This window comes from Poecilia mexicana, unplaced genomic scaffold (genome assembly GCF_051168715.1).
Source record: "Poecilia mexicana isolate PSO_F unplaced genomic scaffold, ASM5116871v1 scaffold_18, whole genome shotgun sequence".
In the NCBI taxonomy this organism is placed as follows: Eukaryota; Metazoa; Chordata; class Actinopteri; order Cyprinodontiformes; family Poeciliidae; genus Poecilia; species Poecilia mexicana.
Window position 1 is genome coordinate 25,538,427 of NW_028263387.1, and position 22,040 is coordinate 25,560,466.

Genomic DNA, 22,040 nt, shown 5'->3' on the forward strand with positions numbered 1-22,040 from the left:
GGTAGCGATGGGCTCTGAATCCAGGTTCGAGGCGTACCGGGTAAAAAGGGGGCTTGTCAGATGAAGCCCCACTTTGATGCTTGTGTTGTCTTGCCGAAAACCACGTGACTGACAACAATCAATAAAATTTATTTCAGCAACAATGCAGTTCAAAGAGATTTACATCATAAAATCACAAAAATATAGAGTCATAAAAACCATCATTACCAACAATTGTGAAAACGGTAACAAACATTACATTTTGATTAATGTGATTATTAATGATTAATGTGATTAATTTTATACACATCAAATATGTCGGTCAATGTTCATTTTATTTTGGCCACTGAAGACAAACGTTCTCCTCTGATGCCACCGAATGACCTACAACAAGCCATGAAGCAGCACAGCGCTTTTATTTTGAAAACCGACATGCAAAATGAAGCAGTCACGTATCCCAGGTGATGTCTTTGTTGTCAGTCATGTGGTTTTCATGTTTTCTGGATAATTTTAAGTTAAATCAGACTTAATGGGGAAATCAATGATGATTTACTCCAAGGGAATTTTCAATTAATGCTGTTAAGAAACATTGTCCATTTCTTTTAAAGTAAGAGCCAAAAGCCACTTGTGATTTATTTGCAGTTTAAGATGAACCAAATTATGTCAAATCACCAACTTTCATCTAAATTGAATGTGATACAGCATTTATTGCACTTCCTTTTTTCCCCCATTAACGTGTTAAACACAGACAGAAATGGTTGCCACAAAAAATCTTCGTCATAGTTCTGCTGTCTGAGTTTAGCTGGTTATATAACAAAAAAGACTAATTTTTTCTTTTTGGATGAGCTTTTTATTTTTTACAGAATAAAGTTGTGCTATAAGCAGTCTTCTACAAATTCAGTTGCCTGGATTTGAAGACAGAAACAGGGAGACAATTATCAATTTGTAAATGTTGCGATTTTTTTAAAGTTACCTAATAGCAATAGAGCAAAAAAAGAGGAAGATTTTCATAACGACAGATGGCTTTCTTTAAGTATCAATACTCAGTCCAGGTTTCAGCATTTAGTCGAGGATTCAAGTGGCTCTCTTAACACAGACAGATGGTTTATGGTGGTAGCACTGGAAGTCGTCCCAGCAATTCCTACCTGCAAGAAAAGGAACGCATAGGAATTTTCCCAATCAGTCCAAAAAAATTAGTGTGGTAGTACAAGACAATGAATTGATGATAACACCATGCATGGTCAGTTTTATATATTTTTACCTCCAGTGTACAAGCAATGCTGTTTTCTGCTGTTATTAGGCTCTCCAGGACACCAGATTGTATAGTGGAAAGGAGTACCATCGCTCCAGAACCACTCATTCTCCTGGAAAACAAAGCAAAATCTAATTGGAGTTTATGCATATGAAGCAAAATAAAAATGTTGCAACACATGAAATACCTCCTGTGCATCACTGCCTCCAATCCAGGTTGCTTTATATTCATGACTTGCAGTCACTATCAGCTTCTTAATCTCATGGTAATCCTCCTTGTCATGAACCGATGCAAGGTTTGCCCCCATGGACTGGCAGTTTTTCTACACATGGTATTCAAATAAGACAACACAATAATAATGAATAATACACTGAATCAGAGGCCTTTTATTACCTCGGCTCTGGCCCAACTCATGGGTTGTGGGATGTAGCGGAAGCAGCGGCCGTTGAACCCAGTCCATCCACGGGGGCAGTCGGTTGACCTCTTCACCAGGTCACTCTTTGCTGAGAACAAATACAGAGACTCTAGTTAGAGCTCCTGAGTGTGACGGTGAGAGACATGTTCATGGTTTGGACCTTCAGTTTGACTTTTGACATCTAAATTCAGCATGATAGACACTGAAATTGTACCTAAATGTCCTAAAAGCAAAACGAAGCACCAAGGAAATATTTGCAAAGGAACAATGCTAAATAAATATTCAAACTTTTTCTTTTCAGGAATACTTGTCTATAGTTGTGTGGCCATAATTAGCCCTAAATTTATACAATGTCCTATTCTATTAAGCTGTGACACTTTGATTCTTTTAATTTTCATCTTTCATTTACAAAAAATGCTTTTAGAAAATTAGTTCTACAATGCATTTTTATCTTTGTACCGACTAATATATCGTAGTCATAAAACACAATTTGACAATAGAAAATAAGGGAACATAACATGTTGTGTTACATCAACATTTAAATTTTCATGAAACTATAATTTACAAAATATTGTAATGTAAGGATATTATATATTAAGACATATTTCTCAAGAAAGATGAATAAAAATTATTTTACTTTGCCGTGTAGCTATTTTGTGTAAATATTATTTTAGAAAACCAGGAAGATGGAGACATAACACCAGTTTTAAAGTCCCTACACTGGCTCCCTGTAGCTCAGAGGATAGACTTTAAAATACTGTTAGTTTATAAATCACTGAACGGTTTAGCACCACAATACATTAAAGATCTGTTGTTGCTGTACCAACCGTCTAGACCCCTCAGGTCTTCTGGTTCTGGTTCTGCTCTGCATCCCCAGAACCAGAACCAAACGAGGAGAAGCAGCATTCAGTTTCTATGCACCACGGATTTGGAACAAACTTCCAGAAAACTGTAAAACAGCTGAAACACTGAGAGCCTTTAAATCTCAACTTAAAACCCTGTTTAGAGTTGCTTATGGCTAAATTAGGATTAGAGTGGGTTTTGATTTTTTGTTTTTTTGAGTCCTTGTCAAATGGCGGTTTTTAAATCTATTTATCTTTACTTTAATGTCTTTATTTCTCTTTCTTTAAATCTCTCTCTTTCTCACTGTTTATTCTATGTCACATGCTGTTTTCATTTTAATTATGTAAAGCACTTTGAAATGCCTTGATGCTGAAATGTGCTATACAAATAAAATTTGATTGATTGATTGATAGAATATGAAAAATCGATTACCCTGTTTTGCTGAGTTTGCTTCTGGAAGAGCTGGAAAGTTAGAGAGAATACTTATAAATATATTACTGTTTATGTACAATATTACTGCAAGTTTTCAAAGATAATTTTTAAGAAATGATTCAATTTGCAGTGAAATAAGAACTTTGTTGGTATTTCATGATATTTGTATGTTAATACATTTTGACTATTGAAAATAAAAGTACTATAAATAAGTTAGGATGTGATAAGAACAAAAAACTTTTAGAAAACTCACCAAGGGCAGAAGTCAGGACCATCATGGCAAACATGGCTGCTGAAAAAAGGAGGACCCTCATCATGCAGGTGATGGATGCTGATAAATGGAAACAATCTGATGTTGTAGGGAGCAGCTGAGCAGCCAGACTGATTGTGTAGAGAGGAAACGTCAGAATATAAGCTTTAAGTAGATTCCTCTATCTGCTGCTGCCCGACACGTTCCTCTTTTTCAATACCAAGTAAGGTCAGATGATTGGCTCAGTTTTACAAACTGCTTAACAATGGTTCAAAGAAGTTTTCTATAAGCTGAAAGCATCTATGGGCTTTTTCTGGTAGTCATTTGTTTGAAAAAAAAAAGACTGAGTCTTCAAAGAAAGACTTTTATTTAAATTGACAGTTTTGATGGTGTTTTTTGGTTGTATCTTTTTTTCAAATGTTAGTGTTTATTATTTTTTTATGTATTTTTTTTCTACAGAAATGTAGAAACTGTCACTAGAACGTATAATTAAAGGGAGATTTTGACAGCTTACTTTTCCACCATATGAGTGTTTATCATTTACTGTTTACACAAGATTGGTAAAATATGAGCCTTGTAAATAACCAAAACATGACCCATAGTTACATAGTAGCGGTTAATTAACTTTGTGAAAGAAAAAAATATATATATTTTTTACATAATTGGATTGATATGTTTCACTGTCGTGCTGCAAAGTCATGCTTCAAAGAACAAAGATGACATTTAAGATAAAGTTAGCTTGTTTGAAGAACTTTCCACTTCTGTATGTGGCGACAGAGCTTCTCTTTTGATGCATTACCTCCTTATTTAGGTATATTTTTAACAGTTTTGCCCCAAAGCTTCCGAATGGAGAAAAGAAAATGTTCAGATCACTGTTGAGTGAGATTCTTTCAGAAAATCTAAAAAAACAATTTCCATTGTTAATATGACATGCATCTAATAAAATTAAAACAACAAATATAAAAAACCCAGCAACCTGGTTATATGTAACCCACAGAAAATCTATAGAGTATTCTCAAGATAAAGATGAGACATAACAGAGCCAACAGGTCAGATGAGCTGCAGGAGAGTAGCCTGAGCTACTTTAGTCAATTTAATATTTGATGTTTAAAGTTATGCATTTTTTATGAAGAATCCACCTTTTCCATCTTGCAGCTCACAGCTGGTGTTTTGTACAATTAGAGGCATTATGAGTAAAATGCTGAAGTCTATATTTAGGCTAGACTTCCTGCTTTTTTTACATTTGCACAAAACCAACTCACCTCTTACAGATGATATTTAGAATATTTTTTGTAAAAATTGCTTTGAGTTTCCATCCAGTTATACTTGTATTCTGTAAAAACAACAAAATGTTTTTTAATCAAAAATTGCTAATATTTTATCTGAACATAAAAGTATATATATCTTGATAATGTGATTCAACATTTCCACCTAATGTCTTTTTCAACATCTGCTAATTCTAAAGATGTTTTGTCATGTTCAGATGTTCCTCCTGTAGCAAAACACACACAATTGGTCAAATTACTGCCTGCTATTTGATTCTAAAGATAAGTTCACTTAAAATAATGAATAATTATTATGAGGCCAAACTTTAGCCCTTCATTGGGTCATAAACAATCTCACAATCTTCCACTAAGGGGTAGAATAGAGTTATACAGAGATTTTGAAAAAAATACGAAGGGGAGATCATACACATACACAAAAAATCTGAAAAATGAACCTTTAGGGAGAGTAGACATTTTTGGATTGAAATACATTATAGACTATGCTGAGCAGTGCTAAAGCTAAATCTAATTGGAGATGGTTGTTTGGTCCCCAAAGGCAAAAGAGTCCACCATCTTTGTTGTAAGACCTAAAATATATTCTGTCAACTAAAATCAATGAACTGTTTCACGATAAACAGCCAAAAACATGTCAGATGTCTCAGGCTCATTGTTTCCAACTCCAACATGTTTTCTGGATCATTTTCATCATGTTTGTAAGTTAATCCTTGTGCCCAGAAATGGGGTCCAACCGACCCCACACACGTAAAACTTGTATCATTTCCCACAGTCCTCTATGTTTGCCTCAGTCCTCGCACATACAAAGTCAAACTTTAATGTGGAATTCAAGGATGATTTGCTCCAAGGGAGCTTTCTGTTACTTTTAAGAAACATTGTCTGTTTCTTTTAAAATAGAAGCTAACTATGACAAATCACCAACTTTCATCTAAATTTAATATTCTCCTGACTACCAGGAAAAAATGTATTGTCCAATCACCATTTTTTTTAAATCCCACATTCTTTGTAAGGTAATAAAAGTTTTTATGCACTTACTGTGTCTCTTCCCATAAAATGTGTTATTAATGATGAACGCAATTTTTATGTATTAGAAAAAGATACAAACAAAAGTCCCACCCCTTCATATGTGGTATCATTGAAAAGCCCTAAATGTCCTCTCCAGATACCAAAAGGAATTAATTCAGTAGAATGCAGGGGGTGGGAGATATTCAAGTCTAGAAATGTCCTCTACAGAGGACAAAAATGAACTACTGGTAATCAGGAGGATATGACACAGCATTTGCTGCACTTCCTTTTTGTTAAACAAAGATAGAAATGGTCACCACAAAAACATCTTAGTCATAGTTCTGGCTGGGTTTAGCTTGTTGTTGATTAAAACAGACTAATTTGTTCTTCTTTTTGCTTGAGCTCTTTATTTATTTATAGAATAAAGCATTGCTAAAAGCAGTCTTCCACAAAACCAGTCGCCTATTACTGTAGACTTAAGACGAAACAGACAACCTTAATCTGAAAGTGTTGCAGATATTTTTTGTCTTTTACGTTGCTTCAAAGCGAAAGAGCAATATTAAGAAAAAGATTTTGATGGACACAGTCGCTTCTCTTCATGTATCAGTACTCATTCCCGGTTCCAGGATTCGATCCAGCTTTTAGGATTCAGTAGATGAATCTGACTTTCTTGGCACATACAGATGGTTTTGGGCGATGGCACTGTACGTCATCCCAGCACTTATGATCTGAAAAATAAAAAAAGAGCAAAAGTATTTGTCTAATCAGTTTGAAAGAATGAAGGTGGTGACATGAAAACAAGAATTGCAGATATCATGCATGGCTAAAACAATAAACCTCTGAAGTTATATTCCTCTTATTCAGGAAATTTCATTTTTGCAAAACTTAGCTTTACCTCCATGGTTCATTTGTAAGCAATCCTGCTTCCGTCTTCCGTGGTTATTCGGCTCTCCAGGACACCAGTTTGTATAGAGGAAAGGAGTACCATCAATCCAGAACCAGTGATTTTGCTGGAAAACCAAACTAAACTTAATAGAAAGTTAGTCACATGAAGCAAAATAAAAATGTTGTGATAAGTGAAATACCTCCTGCGCATCAGAGCCTCCAATCCAGGTCTTTTTATACTCGTGACTTGCAGTCATTATCAGTCTCTGGATCTCATGGTACTCCTCCATGTCATGAACTGATGCCAGGTGTGCCTTCATGGATTGGCAGTTTTTCTACACATTTAATGAGACAAAACTCTGAGAAACTTTCTGATGCATAATCTGTTAGCTCAAAGATTTACCTGAATGATGTAAACTGTCAGAGGCCTTTTATTACCTCGGCTCTGGCCCAACTCATGGGTTGTGGGATGTAGCGGAAGCAGCGGCCGTTGAACCCAGTCCATCCACGGGGGCAGTCGGTTGACCTCTTCACCAGGTCACTCTTTGCTGAGAACAAATACAGAGACTCTAGTTAGAGCTCCTGAGTGTGACGGTGAGAGACATGTTCATGGTTTGGACCTTCAGTTTGACTTTTGACATCTAAATTCAGCATGATAGACACTGAAATTGTACCTAAATGTCCTAAAAGCAAAACGAAGCACCAAGGAAATATATGCAAAGGAACAATGCTAAATAAATATTCAAACTTTTTCTTTTCAGGAATACTTGTCTATAGTTGTGTGGCCATAATTAGTCCTAAATTTATACAATGTCCTATTCTATTAAGCTGTGACACTTTGATTCTTTTAATTTTCATCTTTTATTTACATAAAATGCATTTTTTTTCTTTGTGCTGACAAAGCACAATGTGACTACAGACAATAAGGGAACAACATGGTGTGTTACATGAATGTTTAAGTTTTCATGAAACTATAAATTAGGGCTGAAATGATTCCTCAAGTGACTCGATTATTAAAATTTCTCGAGGAAAATGTATCTCCCTCAAAGCTTCGTTGAGTTATGCTTCATTATTTAATGCACCGTGTTCCGGCCGGGTCATTTCTTGTGTTTCGCAGCGCTGGCACTTCCGCCTGAGCTGTTGACAAAAGTTAAGTGTTAGAAGCATAACGTCCAGTTTTCAGTTTCGGCCTGGGAGGATTTTATTGATTCATGATAATGTCTAAGTCTTTGTCGTTTTTCGGGGGATCATCCTTAAAATGACGGGAGCGATGCCTGGAGTATGGGAGCCTTTCTCCTCCTGGAGCTGCTGGTTCAGAGCGAACGGCGGGATCACTTATACAGGTGAGCAGATAGACTGAACACAGCTGCGCTTTAGATGCACAGCTTTATGGACGAGCCAGATAGTAAATTTCACATCTTCCTGGTCGTAACAAATGGATGGCGAAGAGCATCGTGACGTTACAGACCTGTTAGATGCTTCTGTGAACACAAAGCTATAAATATCTGGGCATCTGTTACACTGACTGAAAATGAATACATAAACCAAAAGCTTGAGTATAGACATTTTTTATAACCGTATTTGTGAGCCTGCCTTGTTATTATTAAATTGAATATAGTTTCAGATTTTTGTATAACTTTTCTTCAGGTTAACTTAGAAAGTGAGCTATTATTGTTCCAGGTTCATTTTCTAAACTACAGAAAAGTTGTTAGGGAAGCTCAAATGTGAAAAATTGGACTGATGTTGATATCCAATAGTTTTCCTGCTGTTATCTTAGATTTACCAATGTTTTATTTGATCTTTTTTTATACAATTACTTGGTTAATCGTAACAATAATGGATAGATTACTCGATTTCTAAAATATTTCCTTATAACACCCATACTATAAATTACAAAATATTGTAACGTAAGACCAATAGGATATCATATATTAAGGAATATTTGTCAAGACAGATGAAGTAAAATAATTTTACTTAGCCGTGCAGCTATTATGTGTAAATGTTTTTTAAAAAGATGAAAAGTTCATTATTTCCACTGACCTGTTTTATCATCATCCGACTTTGTTTCTGGAAGAACCGGAAAGTTAGAGAGAATATTATAAATACTGTACTGTTTACGTACAATTTTACTGCAAGTTTCAAAGTTATTTTTAAGAAATGGTTCAGTTTGCAGTGAATTAAGAACTTTGTTGGTGTTTCATGATATTTGTAGGTTAATAAATGTTGGCTATAGAAAATTAAAATACTATAAATAAGTTAGGATGTGATAAGAACAAAAAACTTTTAGAAAACTCACCAAGGGCAGAAGTCAGGACCATCATGGCAAACATGGCTGCTGAAAAAAGGAGGACCCTCATCATGCAGGTGATGGATGCTGATAAATGGAAACAATCTGATGTTGTAGGGAGCAGCTGAGCAGCCAGACTGATTGTGTAGAGAGGAAACGTCAGAATATAAGCTTTAAGTAGATTCCTCTATCTGCTGCCCGACACGTTCCTCTTTTTCAATACCAAGTAAGGCATAATGCGATCGGGTCAGTTTGACCAGCTGTTTAATGACGTTTCAAAGAATTAATCTTTTTTATAAATTGAAAATAAATGGTCTTTTTTAGTAGGAATTTGTTTATTGTTTTGTATTCATTTTTCTCTAGAGAAAAGCAACTGGAACTTATAGTTGAAGGGAGATTTTGACAGCTTGCTTTTTCACAAAATGAGTGTTTTTAATGAACCATTTACTCTTGATGAAAGATTATAAAATATGTACATTGGAAATAACCAAAAAGTTTACTTTGTAAGCAAAAAAATATATATTCTTTTACATATTTGCTTTGTCATGTTTCACTGATGTGCTGGAAGTTCTTGTTTTAAAAAACAAAACCGATGTTTATGATGACCAAGCACTTCACACCGATGCTTGTTTAATACTTAAATGATGGAGATACAAGTAAAAAGATGAGTAGCTTGTCATGTAGAAGAACTTTCCACTTCTGTATATCATCACTGAGCTTCTCTTGAGATGTTTCAACACCTTATTTAGTTATATTTTGGTAACACTTTATTTATGGCTCTGTCTTGTGCAACAAGCAGCAACACAGAGCTAAAGTGGTCTTGTTTCTCTGTCTATATTTGGTAGTGGATCAGTAAAATCATTTTGACGCTTTGAGAAAGCGATTTTAATGTTTGCGCAACAGGATTGTTCGGTCAGGACATTAAGGTCATTCTACACACAGCTGTGATGTTCTCCATGTCTTTCAGATGATATTTTTAGAGTTTGTAATGTTCAACAACTCTTGACGATGCTGTAGTTTATATTCTGTTGCTGTTTGTTATAATCACACCAGTCGGCTGCTTACGTTTCATAAAGAGGGTTTATGAGTATTGAAGAAAATGGAGTTAGACAGAAGGAGATGAGAATGAGGTTTAACATTAACATCAAAGTCAGACTAACTTACTAAGTGGTTTTAAGATCTCCTTCTATATATTTTTTTAGAAATAAAGAGTTGACACAGAGTAAACAAGTAAAAAAGAGATCACACAGTAATCAGCTTACTAATCCAAGTCTTCATTCAATCCCGATGATTTCCATAAATCAGACCCTATAATTACCTAGACAATGTGGCTTCTGCCTATAATAGAGCCATAAAATCTCTGCATGAGTTTCGACTCATCAGTGTTTCCATATGTTTCTTCCTGTCAGTCTGAGGGGAAACATTTGGATCTCTGTTTATCCTGCAGTTATTATGAAATTAATGAAAACGCCTTAATGTTTATTAAAATACTTTGCTGTACCCAACTATTTCTAATTTTAGAAATGTATTTAATTTGTCTGTAATAAATTAAAATAATAAAGTTAATAAACATTGACCACATGTGTTGGTACAGGTGTAAATCTTCAGTTATCTTTAGGAACTGCATAAAATCATTCTATGGGCAGCAAATGGCCCACAGGCCGCACTTTGGACAAACCCTAGAATAAACAGAAAGCTGATGTGTGCAGAACTCCCTGCAGTAACCTGTAAAGACCAGCAGGTGGCAGAAGAGAACAAGCAGTTAAAAGATGAGGGCAATCGTCCCATCCTCATGTAATGACTCAATAATACCAAAAGATGGCAGCAAAACTGACAGCATCATAATTACACTTAATCTTTTACTTTAGAATAGATAGATCAAATTACAATATGAAAAATAAAAATAAGATAAATGCATAAAATGTAAGATGTAAGATTATGTACAGTATGAACAGTGAAAATTAATAATCTGCAGTCTGTACAATAGTGCTTTGTAAACAATCTGTACAATATCGATATGTACAAAGGTACATATCTGCCCATAACTTATCTGCATTATCAAACATCTGGAGAATTATACCTTTGCATTTTATATAAACCATAAACCATTTCATTTTATTACTTCAATGTGCAAATAAAAGCTGTTGCCTGTAAAAATGAGCCGATGTGTGTTTCTGCTACCCATCCAAGAGAGCAGGAAACTCAGTGGTATAATTTTTAACAGCTTTTTTTTTCTTTGGTTAAAAAGAAGCTAACAGGCATTATTTAAGAACAATTACAAAAAAGTGTGGTGTATGAGTGTTTGCTGCAGTTCAGTGACTTGGTGCAGTAGCTGCAGGTTGACTGCGTAGCTGCCTCCACTGACATACGACTGGATTTGTTTTTATGTTGTGCAGCTTAAATGTGTGGTTGGACAAATATCTTAGAATAATACAGAATGATTGTGGTGTGATAGGAAATAAAAACTTTATTTTTTTCCACATTTTTCTCTTCACCTTTAACCCATACCAGGAAAACGTCATATTTAAATTAAACTTCTAATGCAAAAAAGAAGTTTTTGCATTAGAAAAAACTTATTTTTTCTAAGTAAACAGGCAGGATGACATTTATAGATTAAATCTCGATGAAAACTTGTGGCATCATAATGCAACAACAAAAATATTGTCCTGATCTGTGTGACGGACGTGACTGTGAACGTTGCAGCAGAGGTGTTGCCTAACAATGACAGGAGAAAAGGAGATATGAAAAAAGGTCAGACTTTTCTCTGCGTTAGAACATGGAAGCTACGTTACAAAACCGAGAAAAAATAACTACTTAACACATGCAAAAAAAACCATCATAACTGTTCAGCTTCAGTTTTAATATTTGATTTTTATCAAAACAATATTTTTTTCTGAATAATAAAATCTTGAATGTCAAATCATTCAGAAACACAGCTAACAACCGAGATCTGTATTTTCTCTAAAGCAGCACTTGGTGAATGAACATGTTGATTTCAGAATGACGTGATGTTTCTCTCCCACAGCGCTGCAGGATTTCCTCGAGTTAAACTTGTCAACAGCAAAGAACAAACCAGAGCTACAGTGGTACTGTTGGTACAGCAAGAAAGTCTGGTGTTTAATTTACTGGCCTCTGGGTTCCCAGCATGCATTTTTTTCCCTCTGCTCTTGTGGGTTTACTTTGGAGTCCAGCTTCCTCCCTCAGTCCAAAAACATGACGGTCAGGATTTTTGTTTTCATTTAATCAGGTATGAGTTCATGCATGAGTGGCTGTCTTGATGTTTCTGGTCACCAGCTGCGTTTTCATGACAAATGTGCACAAATCTTTGTTGACATTCTGCTAATTCTGAATTGTGGTGTTTCCATTACATAACAAATGTATATAAAACGATGTGAATAAGTTTGTTCATGCAGTAAATCAATCAGTCAAGTTTATTTGTGTGGCACATTTAAGCAACATAGCAGTTCAAAGTGCTTTACATCCTGAAAACATAAAAAACATCACAAATAACGAACAATTGTGAAAACCAGTAACATGCTAACATTTTGTCAATGAACATCAAATATGTTGGTCAACGTTCCAGTTATTACGGTTCAAAGGCAACAATGAACAGGTGTCTTGATTTAACGAAACTCAGCCTGTGAGCACATCAGTGTTGTCACAGCGGCATTATTATCGTTTCATCCATCATTGAATGTGGTGCATTATTGATTGATCAATAAAACCTTCATTAAGTAGCCACACATTTACACTGCTGGTTTCAACATCGGCCCACTCAATCTTTCTGCGCTACATGTCAGCATAATGCAACATTTGGGCCTCGAGCCAGAACACAAATTCATTTATCTGAAGTTGCAGCTTCCTTCTGCAGTGAGTTAGCAGAAACATTGCATTAGAGCCATCAGCCTTTGTTTGTGGTCGTTCATAATTAACACTATTTTTCAGTAAGCTATGTAAAATCAAGTGCATGGATTTAATAAATAGCAACCATGAAATGCTTTCTGCTAAACCTTAATGTTTATGGTGTGAGATTAAGTCACTTCTCTGCTGTTCTGTACAATTCAAACAGGCTGGAGACTCCAAAACTGCCAAACAACCCAAAGTTAGACTGAAACAACAATAAAAATTGGTGTGACATTTATTAAATGAACCTCAGCAGACATTTGTTTAAAATTCTGCCAGTTGTGTTTTTTTATTTTCAGGAAGTGAGAACTGAGAGAAGGAGGAAGATGTTCAGCTGAGGTTTAGGGTTGTGGAGTCAAACACCTGCACCTCTACGCCATGCTGCATTGCTGCTTTTACACTGCAAACAAGGTTTTACAATTACTTTTCCATTTCACAGTTGAATCTAACATCTGAAACCTGCCAGGTTTATTTGACTTAGAGATTAGAAGTTGGTAGACGCAGCTAAAAGGGTGTTTCAAATGTTTCAGAGCCAACAGGCAGATTTCATTTGTTGTGCCAACAAGCGCTGCAGATGTTGACTTAACTTTTTGACTTTCTCAGATTTATTTGCAGACTTGAATCTGAGCACACATCAGTCTCTAACAAAGCAAATGATTAATCTACAGAAGCAGCAATAAGTGGGGATTATCTTGTGTTTGTATAGCACTTTATCAAATCCAGAGAACACTGAAGGACTTCCCACTACATTCACATACACACGTTCACATGCTTTTATCACACGTTTTTCTTGTGTAAAGCACTTTAAACTGCCTTGTTTCTGAAAGGCAGTGAAAGTTTATCCTGTACAAATGAACTTTTTGGAGGCTCCAGTACCTGGACTGTGAGGAGTGAGCTGGGCCCAGTGTGGGTCAGACGTGTGTTAAATGTCTGAGTTTCTTCCAGCAGGGGGCAGTGCTGCCACATTAATGCAGCCAGCAAGCACTCTCGATGCTTTTTGGTTTGCAAAGCACTTTGTGCAGCATCAGTTGCTGGAATTAGTGCCACAGCTACTGTCGTGGTGACAGTATTGAGCAAATTGTTTCTACTTCAAGCTACATTTTAAAGGGGTAGCACTATGTGTGCTCCATTTTATAGCATAATCAATTAACTATGTTACCTTCAATTGTTGTCAAAATGCTATATATCAAATATGACTTAAACAAAATTGTACTTCCTGATTTAACACCTTGAAATTGGGCCTGTCTTTATAAGAACTCATGCTCATTTTGAAACTTCGCCTTTAGGAAGTCAAATATCATGAAATACTTAAATAATTTATTAAGCTTTCAGGAAGAGGCTTTGTACATCTTACCCCCCACTTTGCTTGTTTGTTAGCCTTTTTGAAGACTTTTATGGGCAGATTTGAAATATGTTGTTCTGCTGACCCATTTTGTTCTGCTTAGCAGTTTAACTCTGCTCTTGATTGAGTCCAGAAGCTTGTGTTTGGGAGGTTCGGTGCTCCATTAGTGTTTTTATCTTGGTCCTTTTGAATTTAGTTCAGATTAACTTGTTTATTTGCTGGAGTTGCAACTCTAGACCTTAAGGGCCGGTATCCTGTAACTCTACTTCAACACACATGAGTCAAATAATGAGAGCATTAGCAGGACTCTGGATAACTTGACTTCACTTCAGAGGTGATTCAGCTATTTGATTGAAGTGTGTTAGACCAGGGAGACATCTAAGAGTTGTGGAACACCGGCTCTCGAGGACTGGGATTGCCCAGCCCTGCTCTAGACTTTGGGGTTGTAACAGAAGTGGGGGCTCGTCCGGGATTTGAACCAGGGAACTCTCAAAAAGAGAGACTGCACAGCCTCTAGAGGCCAGGGGCCGTAACAGGATTTCTCAAACATGCATGAAAGAATCACGGCAGCAATGTAGGTTTGTTTTTGATGAGGAAATAAAATAACATAATGTAATGCTCAAAAAAGTTGCTTTTACACTCTGCCCCTTTAAGACATTTTTTCATAGTTAAAAAATATTTATGCAATTTTTAAGGATATTTACTTAATTCAGAAAGCATTTTATTTTGATGCTTCAAAGGTTTATTTTTGCAAAGCCAAACAAGGGAAGAAAGCTTTAATTTGAATGATTCTTTCGCAGCCCAACCAGTCGGCTTTCATTAAAGAGACGATCCAGCTGCACTGTTTTTCTTGTTGTTTCATTCCTTCAGTTGTGTTAGAAAGAAAGAGTAAAAAAAAGGCTGTAAAATCGCAGAAAGAGCCTTTGGGATTTATCTCAAAGGTTGGTGAGGAAGTGCATCCGCCACCGTTTCATGGTGCTGACGTCATTCTTCTATATGAACCGTGGAGCGATTTATGACAATAAGGCTGCTGTTCAGTGTTTGCATGTCTTTTTAGCTTGTCGATACTCACAGAAGACAAGTGTTGATCCACATTTACCAAGTTCCTTTTAACCCTGGTATGAAGAGAGCGTGTTGAAGTTAGTTCCATCCATCCATTTTCTTACACCCTACTGGGGTCAGGAGGGGTGCTGATGCCTATCTCCAGTGAGACGTTTCAGGAGATAGGCGGGGCCACCCTGCCTGTCGCAGGTTGCCAGGTTGCCAGGTTTCCAGTCCATTGCAGGGCAACACAGATGCAATGCACACACTCACACCTAGGGAGAATTTATACAGACCAATTAACCTGACAGTCATGTTTTTGGACTGTGGGAGGAAACTGGACTACCTGGAGAGAACCCACCATGCAAACTCCATGCAGAAAGACCCCGGGCCGGGAACCGAACCCAGAACCTTCTGGCTGCAAGGCAACAGCTCCACCAACAGCTGGCTTGCAGTTGGTGGAGCTGTGCAGCCCGTTGAAGTTAGTTTAGTTTTCTTTTTGTTCTTTCTCTATAACATGCAGAGGAAAAGTTTTATTTAAAATTATTACCAGTTGCTGCTGACTCATGGTGCCAGAGGACAAACCAACTCTGTTTGATTATTATTTGCTTTCCGCAGTCCTCTGTGACAACTCCCTGATTCAGTGTCATGTTTGCAGTCCAAACACTGATCTCTGAGCACTCCCTTATTCAGTTACATGTGTTTTAACTGATGATTGCATCACAAGACACTTTTATTTGGATTAGTTTTATGTAATTTATCGTGAGCTGAAATGTCCGTATTTTATGTCCAATAATCCACTGAAGGTTTTGAGAATTATTTAATGAGAAACATTTCCATGTTACTAATCCATTTAATTTAAAATATGGATTATCATTTAGTTTGTTTTTAAGTGTATTTTTAACATTATGTCCAGTTCATGAGTCTTTTCTCCTTTATTTCAGATAGAACAAACAGAATATGACCAACATGCTCTTTAACCACAAAGTCTGCTAATCATCATCTAAACAATCATCCTTATTGATTCCTGCAGAGGAAAATATCAATGCTGACTATTATTACAGCTTAGCTCTTCCTGTTGGTCACGGCTGGCCCTTTTATTTTTATCTGTTTAATCTGAACCGCAGCCTCAGGCACACGTCGACTTACGTCTTATGTTGTTTGTTTTATGTTCTCTTTTTGGACGGGTTTTACTGAAATGTCAGTTTCCCTCCTGAGTGACTAATAAAGATATTCTTATTCTTACTCTAAGCTGTTTACTGTGAAAGTAAATAATGTGATGACTGGAAACTGAGACGTCAGTAACCAGATACATGAAAGAAGCGTCCCTGCCCTTCAGCCTCTGGGTCAACATTACTAGTTTTCATGCGGCTGTTGACGCCTCAGAACAAACATCCTTATTCAGCTTCATGCTTGACTGAAAATGTTGCCACCGTTTCATTATTGCATCATCACACTCAAAGAAAAGTTATAGTGCAATTTCTAATGTTTTCCCATAATTGATAATAATTTAACTGATTTTGCATATTTTAATGCAAAATTCCCAGATCAAATGAAAACAGGGTCTAAAAAATGGATATAATTTGGGTTCCCATGTGATGTATCCGGACCCCATTGATGTCATGGAGCGGTTTTATAGTACCAGAAACACCAGTTTGGACTTCTGCTCTAGTACAGATTGGTCAGCTGCACATCCATGATGTGAATCTCCGGTTCCACCACCAAAGGTTTCTACTGGACTGAGATCTGGTGACTGTGGAGGCCAGTCGAGTTCAGTGAACTCATCGTTCAAGAAACCAGCCTGAGATGATTCAGGCTTTATGACATGGAGGGTTGTCCTGCTGGAAGTATCCATCAGAAGATGGTCCACTGTGGCCTTAAAGGGATGGACGTGGTCAGCAGCAATACTCAGGTAGGCTGAGGATTTGACACAATGCTCAGATGGTACTAATGGGCCCAAAGGGCCAGGAAAATATCCTCCCACCATTACACCAGCCTGACCCGTTGATACCAGGCAGGATGGATCCAGGCTTCATGTTGCTGACACCAAATTCTGACCCGACCATCTGAATGTCGCAGCAGAAATCCAGACTCATCAGACCAGGCAACGTCTTTCCATCTTCTATTGTCCAGTTTCTGTGAGCCTGTGTGAATTGTTGCCTCTGTTTCCTGTTGTTAGCTGACAGGAGGCATCCGGTGGGGTCTTCTGCTGCTGTAGCCCAGCCGCCTCAAGGTTTGACGTGTTGAGAGTTCAGAGATGCTCTTCTGTAGACCTCGGTTTTAACCAGACTGACCATTCTCCTCTGACCTCTGACCTCATCAATGCATTCGTGCTCACAGAACTGAGACTCACTGGATATTTTCTCTTTTTCTGACCGTTCTCTGTAAACCCTAGAGATGGCTATGAGTGAAAATCCCAGCAGATCATCAGTTTGTGAAAAACTCAGACCAGCTCGTCTGACACCAACAACCATGCCACGTTCAAAGTCACTTAAATCATCTTTCTTCCTCGTTCTGATGCTCGGCTTTAACTGCAGCAGATCGTCTTGGCCGTGACTACAGGCCTGATTCAACATTTGCATTAATGAGCAGTTGGACAGGTGTACCTCATAAAGTGGCCGGTGAGTTTACTTCTCAATTTTAAAAAGTGTACAGTACAACACGAGAATGAAATCTTGATATAAATTGTACAATAGATGACTTTATCATCTGTTTCTACAGCATAATCACATTAGCTATGTTTCTATCAACAGTAAGTGTGAATGTTAAGCAAACATTTGAAATGTCAGAAAAAATACAAATTATGAAAGTTTCCATCTACTGGCTTGAATCGACTCAATCAGGCTAAGCAGAGCATAATTTCATCAGATGTCAAAGATACGTATGAATGTAAAAAACAGGAAGTAGAGGCTGCAAACTATCATGGGCTGAACATCTCAGAGAAATAGAGAAAGTCAGTGGATGAGAAAGTTTCCTATGTCAGAATTTATTCAGCAAATGTGTTTCCATCTCCACTTTAGTGCATTAACTCTGTCAGAAAAACCAAAACCACCTCAGTTAGTGGTACTAACTTTTTACAAAATTGAGGAAATTATTTCAAATTTCGACTGTTTCTACTATAATACTTCAAAATGTGCATAAAAACATAGATGGAAACATGCAGTAACTAATGACTAACATGATGTGTTTGCTGAATGAATGGAAAGTGCTGAAAACGCAGCTTTGTGGAGCACCTTGATGCAGAGTAAAGGAGTCTGCAGCCGAGATGTGGGACAACCTGAGCTATAATCCACATATAGCAACATGGTCCATGTTCAGGGTTAAAGGTGACATAAGTACATGTTATTAGCATCCGCCACTGATGTGTTAGCTCGATATACATGTAACAAATTCAGATTGTATATTTAGGTGGAAACTTAATTTGAAATTAGAAAGAAAAGAAAGAGATGGAGGTTCGATTAGATTCCTTTCTAAACAAATTACACTGAACTGAAACAACGCCCAGGTTCATGTTAGATGATACAGTCAAGACAAATGTAACATAATACCATGTTGGAATGAACATAGGTTATTTAATATATTTATTTAGTCATGTGTGTGCATAATGATGACATGCATGGAGCTCGTTCCTGTTTGGCAGCCTGGCAGAAACACTATATAAGATTTGGTCTTGGATCTGTTCATCACTTCCAGAAAGGAAAGCCGAGGCTCCAGTCTGAAGCTCAACTAAAGGAAAGAAGGTAATTCCCATCCGGGCGTTGGTAGAAACAGCTGTTACATTATTATTAGACTAAGAATGGCTGGTTTACTGTAAGTTATTGTCTTTGACTGACTGTATTTCTTTGTTTCTAGGTGACGATTGTCTCCACCATGAGGCTGCTGACTGTGTCCGTCCTTCTCTCTGCCCTGCTGGCTCTGAGCTGTGCTGCTGGTACGTCTCTGTGGACTATACAGAAGTAAAATGTTCAATCTACAAAGTAGCATTATTAGCATTAGCATTTGATGTCTTGATGAAGGTCAGTCTTATAGTTGCATGTTTTTAAGCCACACATTAAGTTTCTTGAACTAATAATGTTTATGTCAGTCACTTTATGCCATAAAAGTTTATATGTTGTGTTTATTTTATATTTTGAGCTCATTTCTGTTTTAAAATATCTCAATATACAATATTTGGCTCTTGTTCATTGTTGGCAAGTGGTTTAATGACCACTGTTGGCATGGCAACGGCAGTGTTTGGGTGTTTGTGCAGTCAGGTCTGATTAATCAAAGAAGCCTCCATAAACCTAATGCAGTCCTGAGGATCAGACTTAAACAGGCCTCGTTTAAAAATCCCTCAACACAAATGTCTGCTGCCATCAGATAGAAGAGCCGAGTGAATGAAGAGTAAAAACACTAACTCTGTTTAACCTCCACAGATTCCCAGGAGGAAACTGCCACCCAAGGTGAGCTTCATCCTAAATTATTAAGAAAAATGGAAATTTTTCTGTGACACATGGTTTAAAATTATTTGCAGAAATTCAGGCTATTTAAATGTTTGTTTTCATGAATACTACTTGACCTGCTTCACATGCTAGCAGCCAGTGTTTACACAGCACAACACATTTTGTTAACCAAGAATTCATTTATGACTGAAATCTTCTGACTTTCTTTTAACTACATGAATCTTCTCCAGAACCTCAGGCTGAGGAGGCTGCTAGGAAGGTGAGCTGGATTTGATTTATTGTTGAACAGGAAGTAGGAAACATGACAGAGTTTGCCCCAAAACATATATTTAATGATGAGTTAATGTTTGTTTTTCTCCAGCTGTGGAAGAGGAATCTGAGGGGGCCGAAGCAGCTCCAGAGGGTTTGTTGAAATAAAATCAACTTCAATTATTGTTACAGCATCTTTTCAAACTAATCAAGCTAAAAATATTAGCTACCTAAAATTGTGTAATTGTTTTAGAAGAAGCAAAAGAAGAAGAACAGGTAGAAGAAGAAGAACAAGTAGAAGAAGAACAGGTAGAAGAAGAACCTGAAAGTGATGCTGACACATCAGGTAGGTCTTTATTTTCCTCAATATTTTTTTTATTGTAAAAGAAACAAACATGAAGGTTTTCTTGTAAAGTGGGTTTAAGGTTTTAATGGATGACTATCAGATTCCTGCCTGTGTTTCCTTCAGAACCAAGTCATGTGGTCAAGAGAGCGACGTCTTGCCCAGCGGTTGGACTTTATATCGATCTCGCTGTTTCCGCTACTTTTCATCTGCTTACACCTGGGCTCAGGCTGAGGTAACAAGATGTTTAACTGAGCAAACTATGTTTGACTTTTGTTTTGTTTATATAAAGTATTCATATTTTTCTTCTTCTCATTTTTCCCTCTGTAGAACTACTGTAGAGCACAAGGTGGAAACCTGGCAACCGCACCAACCAACAGTGAATATGATTGGCTGAGAAGCTTCATCTACAGCCAGGCTAACACATACAGATTGTCTTGGATTGGAGGTTCTGATTCTCAGGAGGTATGTCTAAGAAATCATTGCAATTATTGTTCTGCAGAATTTGTGAGACTTTGGAAAAGTTCTTTTTAATTTTTTGCCCATTTTAGAAAAATTACCAGAAATTCATTAGTTGATAACTTAATTTAAAAAGTTGCTAGTTGAAGGAAATGTTTTCAACCCAACAGATTATTTATGGATTTCAAACATTCACCCTTTACTTCTTCTTGCTCCTTGTGCTTCGTCCTTGTAGGACCGCATCTGGTTCTGGAGTGACGGCTCACGATTCCAATTCAACGACTGGTGCAATTCAGGGCCTCCAAGCAGCGGCACTTACAACTGCCTGGCAGTGAATTATCCTATCTCCAGTAAGCTATTCCTGAAATCACTATTAGTAACTTAAACCACACAAAGAGCCTTTATTGTGAAAATCATTGTTTGTGCTTGCAGGTTGCTATTGTGGGATTGCCCGCCCATGCAACTACCGTTACCCGTTCGTCTGTGCTACGAATTAAACTCAGAACTGAAGGAACATCCGACGAAGACGTTGAACGTCTAACTTCTCTCTCTCTGCTGTAACGCTATGAAATGAGTGACGCGACAAGATTCAGGAGGTGGATTTTCTCCTGAAAACTGAATGTGTTGTGGAAAGAATGCTTTTACCTCAGCTTGACCTTCTTCTCTTCTCTATTGCAAAATAAAGTTTCTGACAGAAACAAATTGGTTTTGTGTATTTTTTATACCTTAAGTGACTTTGGAACACAACAAAATGTGTAACACAATGAAGGAAATAGCAGCATGTTAAGAAAACAAAACACACGGTTGCAGTGAGTTATGGTCTGGTTCCTAAGATGCCCCTTGGCCTGAATTGGTCACACATTGTGTGGAGCGCTCTCTGCTGAGCTTCACTGGTAACTACAACTTTAAGTCACAGTTTCACGTCTTGTATAATAAACAACTAGACTCAAAATGCAACGCAATTCAGTCTTCATCAGAGTCCAGAACAGCATAAAAACCAAGCAACAACATAATTAACCAAAAACAGTTATCCTCAAATTTTATTATCAATTATTTGGCTTCAAAGGAAAGAAGAAAACATTTTATGTTAAAAATGTAATATTACCTAAGACATGACACATCAGGCTTATGTGGATTTGGATTTACTGTTGTATTAGAAATCAATTAGAAATCAATAAGGGACATCTTCTCTGATTAAACAGTTCAGATGTATATTAAGCCTTTTGTTGGTGTCTTTTTAAAATTAATTAAAATAATGAACCCCTCTCTTGCAGTGTCATAATGCGACCAATAGGAGTCAGTGTGGAGCGCTTTAACCTGAAACTTGTTTAAGATACTGAGCCAACTGCAGTAAATTAATCTGCTCACAACTCATTTATTAAAGACTAGAAGAAAACATGAAACATTCAAAAGATGCATGATGATGTCAGGCTTGTAAGCAGCCTCCACATTTTTGTTTCTTTTTAAATAAATGAGCCATGACGTGGCACCTACTGATAGAGCTTTTTGTTTAGCTTTACAGAAAAATTACAAATGTGTGAAACACCTTTTTCCTAAAATTAGTAGAAATTTGTTGTCATTTTGTGCAGTTTAGCTCTTGGCTGAGTTAGTTAAGGATTAAACCCACTATTGT

The 22,040-nt window shown here is 37.0% G+C and overlaps 2 protein-coding genes and 1 pseudogene across 4 annotated transcripts; 1 reads left to right on the forward strand and 2 right to left on the reverse strand.

Annotated features, from left to right (window-relative positions):
• Positions 1-806: 806 nt before the first annotated feature.
• LOC106909580 (type-2 ice-structuring protein-like) lies at positions 807-3,734 on the reverse strand. 2 transcript variants are annotated; one of them, XM_014975979.2, is made up of 6 exons: positions 3,175-3,728; positions 2,922-2,951; positions 1,625-1,734; positions 1,419-1,553; positions 1,241-1,343; positions 807-1,124 (listed from the first exon to the last, which is right to left on the reverse strand). In XM_014975979.2, exons 1-6 carry the CDS (start codon positions 3,236-3,238, stop codon positions 1,054-1,056), a joined length of 513 nt encoding a protein of 170 aa, XP_014831465.1. In that variant the 5' UTR covers positions 3,239-3,728; the 3' UTR covers positions 807-1,053. The 2 variants fall into 2 exon arrangements, with proteins under 2 accessions (XP_014831465.1, XP_014831466.1); XM_014975980.2 differs by lacking the exon at positions 2,922-2,951 and having other exon boundaries at positions 3,175-3,734.
• Positions 3,735-5,836: 2,102 nt separating this feature from the next.
• On the reverse strand, positions 5,837-8,788 carry LOC106909579 (ladderlectin-like). 2 transcript variants are annotated; one of them, XM_014975977.2, is made up of 6 exons: positions 8,638-8,788; positions 8,382-8,408; positions 6,780-6,889; positions 6,542-6,676; positions 6,352-6,466; positions 5,837-6,184 (listed from the first exon to the last, which is right to left on the reverse strand). In XM_014975977.2, the coding sequence occupies exons 1-6, from the start codon at positions 8,699-8,701 to the stop codon at positions 6,105-6,107; spliced, it is 531 nt and encodes a 176-aa protein (XP_014831463.2). In that variant the 5' UTR covers positions 8,702-8,788; the 3' UTR covers positions 5,837-6,104. The 2 variants fall into 2 exon arrangements, with proteins under 2 accessions (XP_014831463.2, XP_014831464.2); XM_014975978.2 differs by lacking the exon at positions 8,382-8,408 and having other exon boundaries at positions 8,638-8,783.
• Positions 8,789-18,784: 9,996 nt separating this feature from the next.
• Positions 18,785-20,997, forward strand: LOC106910113 (galactose-specific lectin nattectin-like; annotated as a pseudogene).
• Positions 20,998-22,040: the final 1,043 nt, after the last annotated feature.

Coding starts and splice junctions, on each gene's coding strand:
- LOC106909580 (XM_014975979.2), bottom strand. CDS start 3,238: ATGATGAGGGTCCTCCTTTTTTCAGCAGCCATGTTTGCCATGATGGTC. Junction 1,554..1,624: donor TGAGTTGGGCCAGAGCCGAG/GTAATAAAAGGC, acceptor TACCATGTGTAG/AAAAACTGCCAGTCCATGGG. Junction 1,344..1,418: donor GAGGCAGTGATGCACAGGAG/GTATTTCATGTG, acceptor TTTGTTTTCCAG/GAGAATGAGTGGTTCTGGAG.
- LOC106909579 (XM_014975977.2), bottom strand. CDS start 8,701: ATGATGAGGGTCCTCCTTTTTTCAGCAGCCATGTTTGCCATGATGGTC. Junction 6,890..8,381: donor GTCGGATGATGATAAAACAG/GTCAGTGGAAAT, acceptor ATTTGTTCTCAG/CAAAGAGTGACCTGGTGAAG. Junction 6,677..6,779: donor TGAGTTGGGCCAGAGCCGAG/GTAATAAAAGGC, acceptor TTAAATGTGTAG/AAAAACTGCCAATCCATGAA.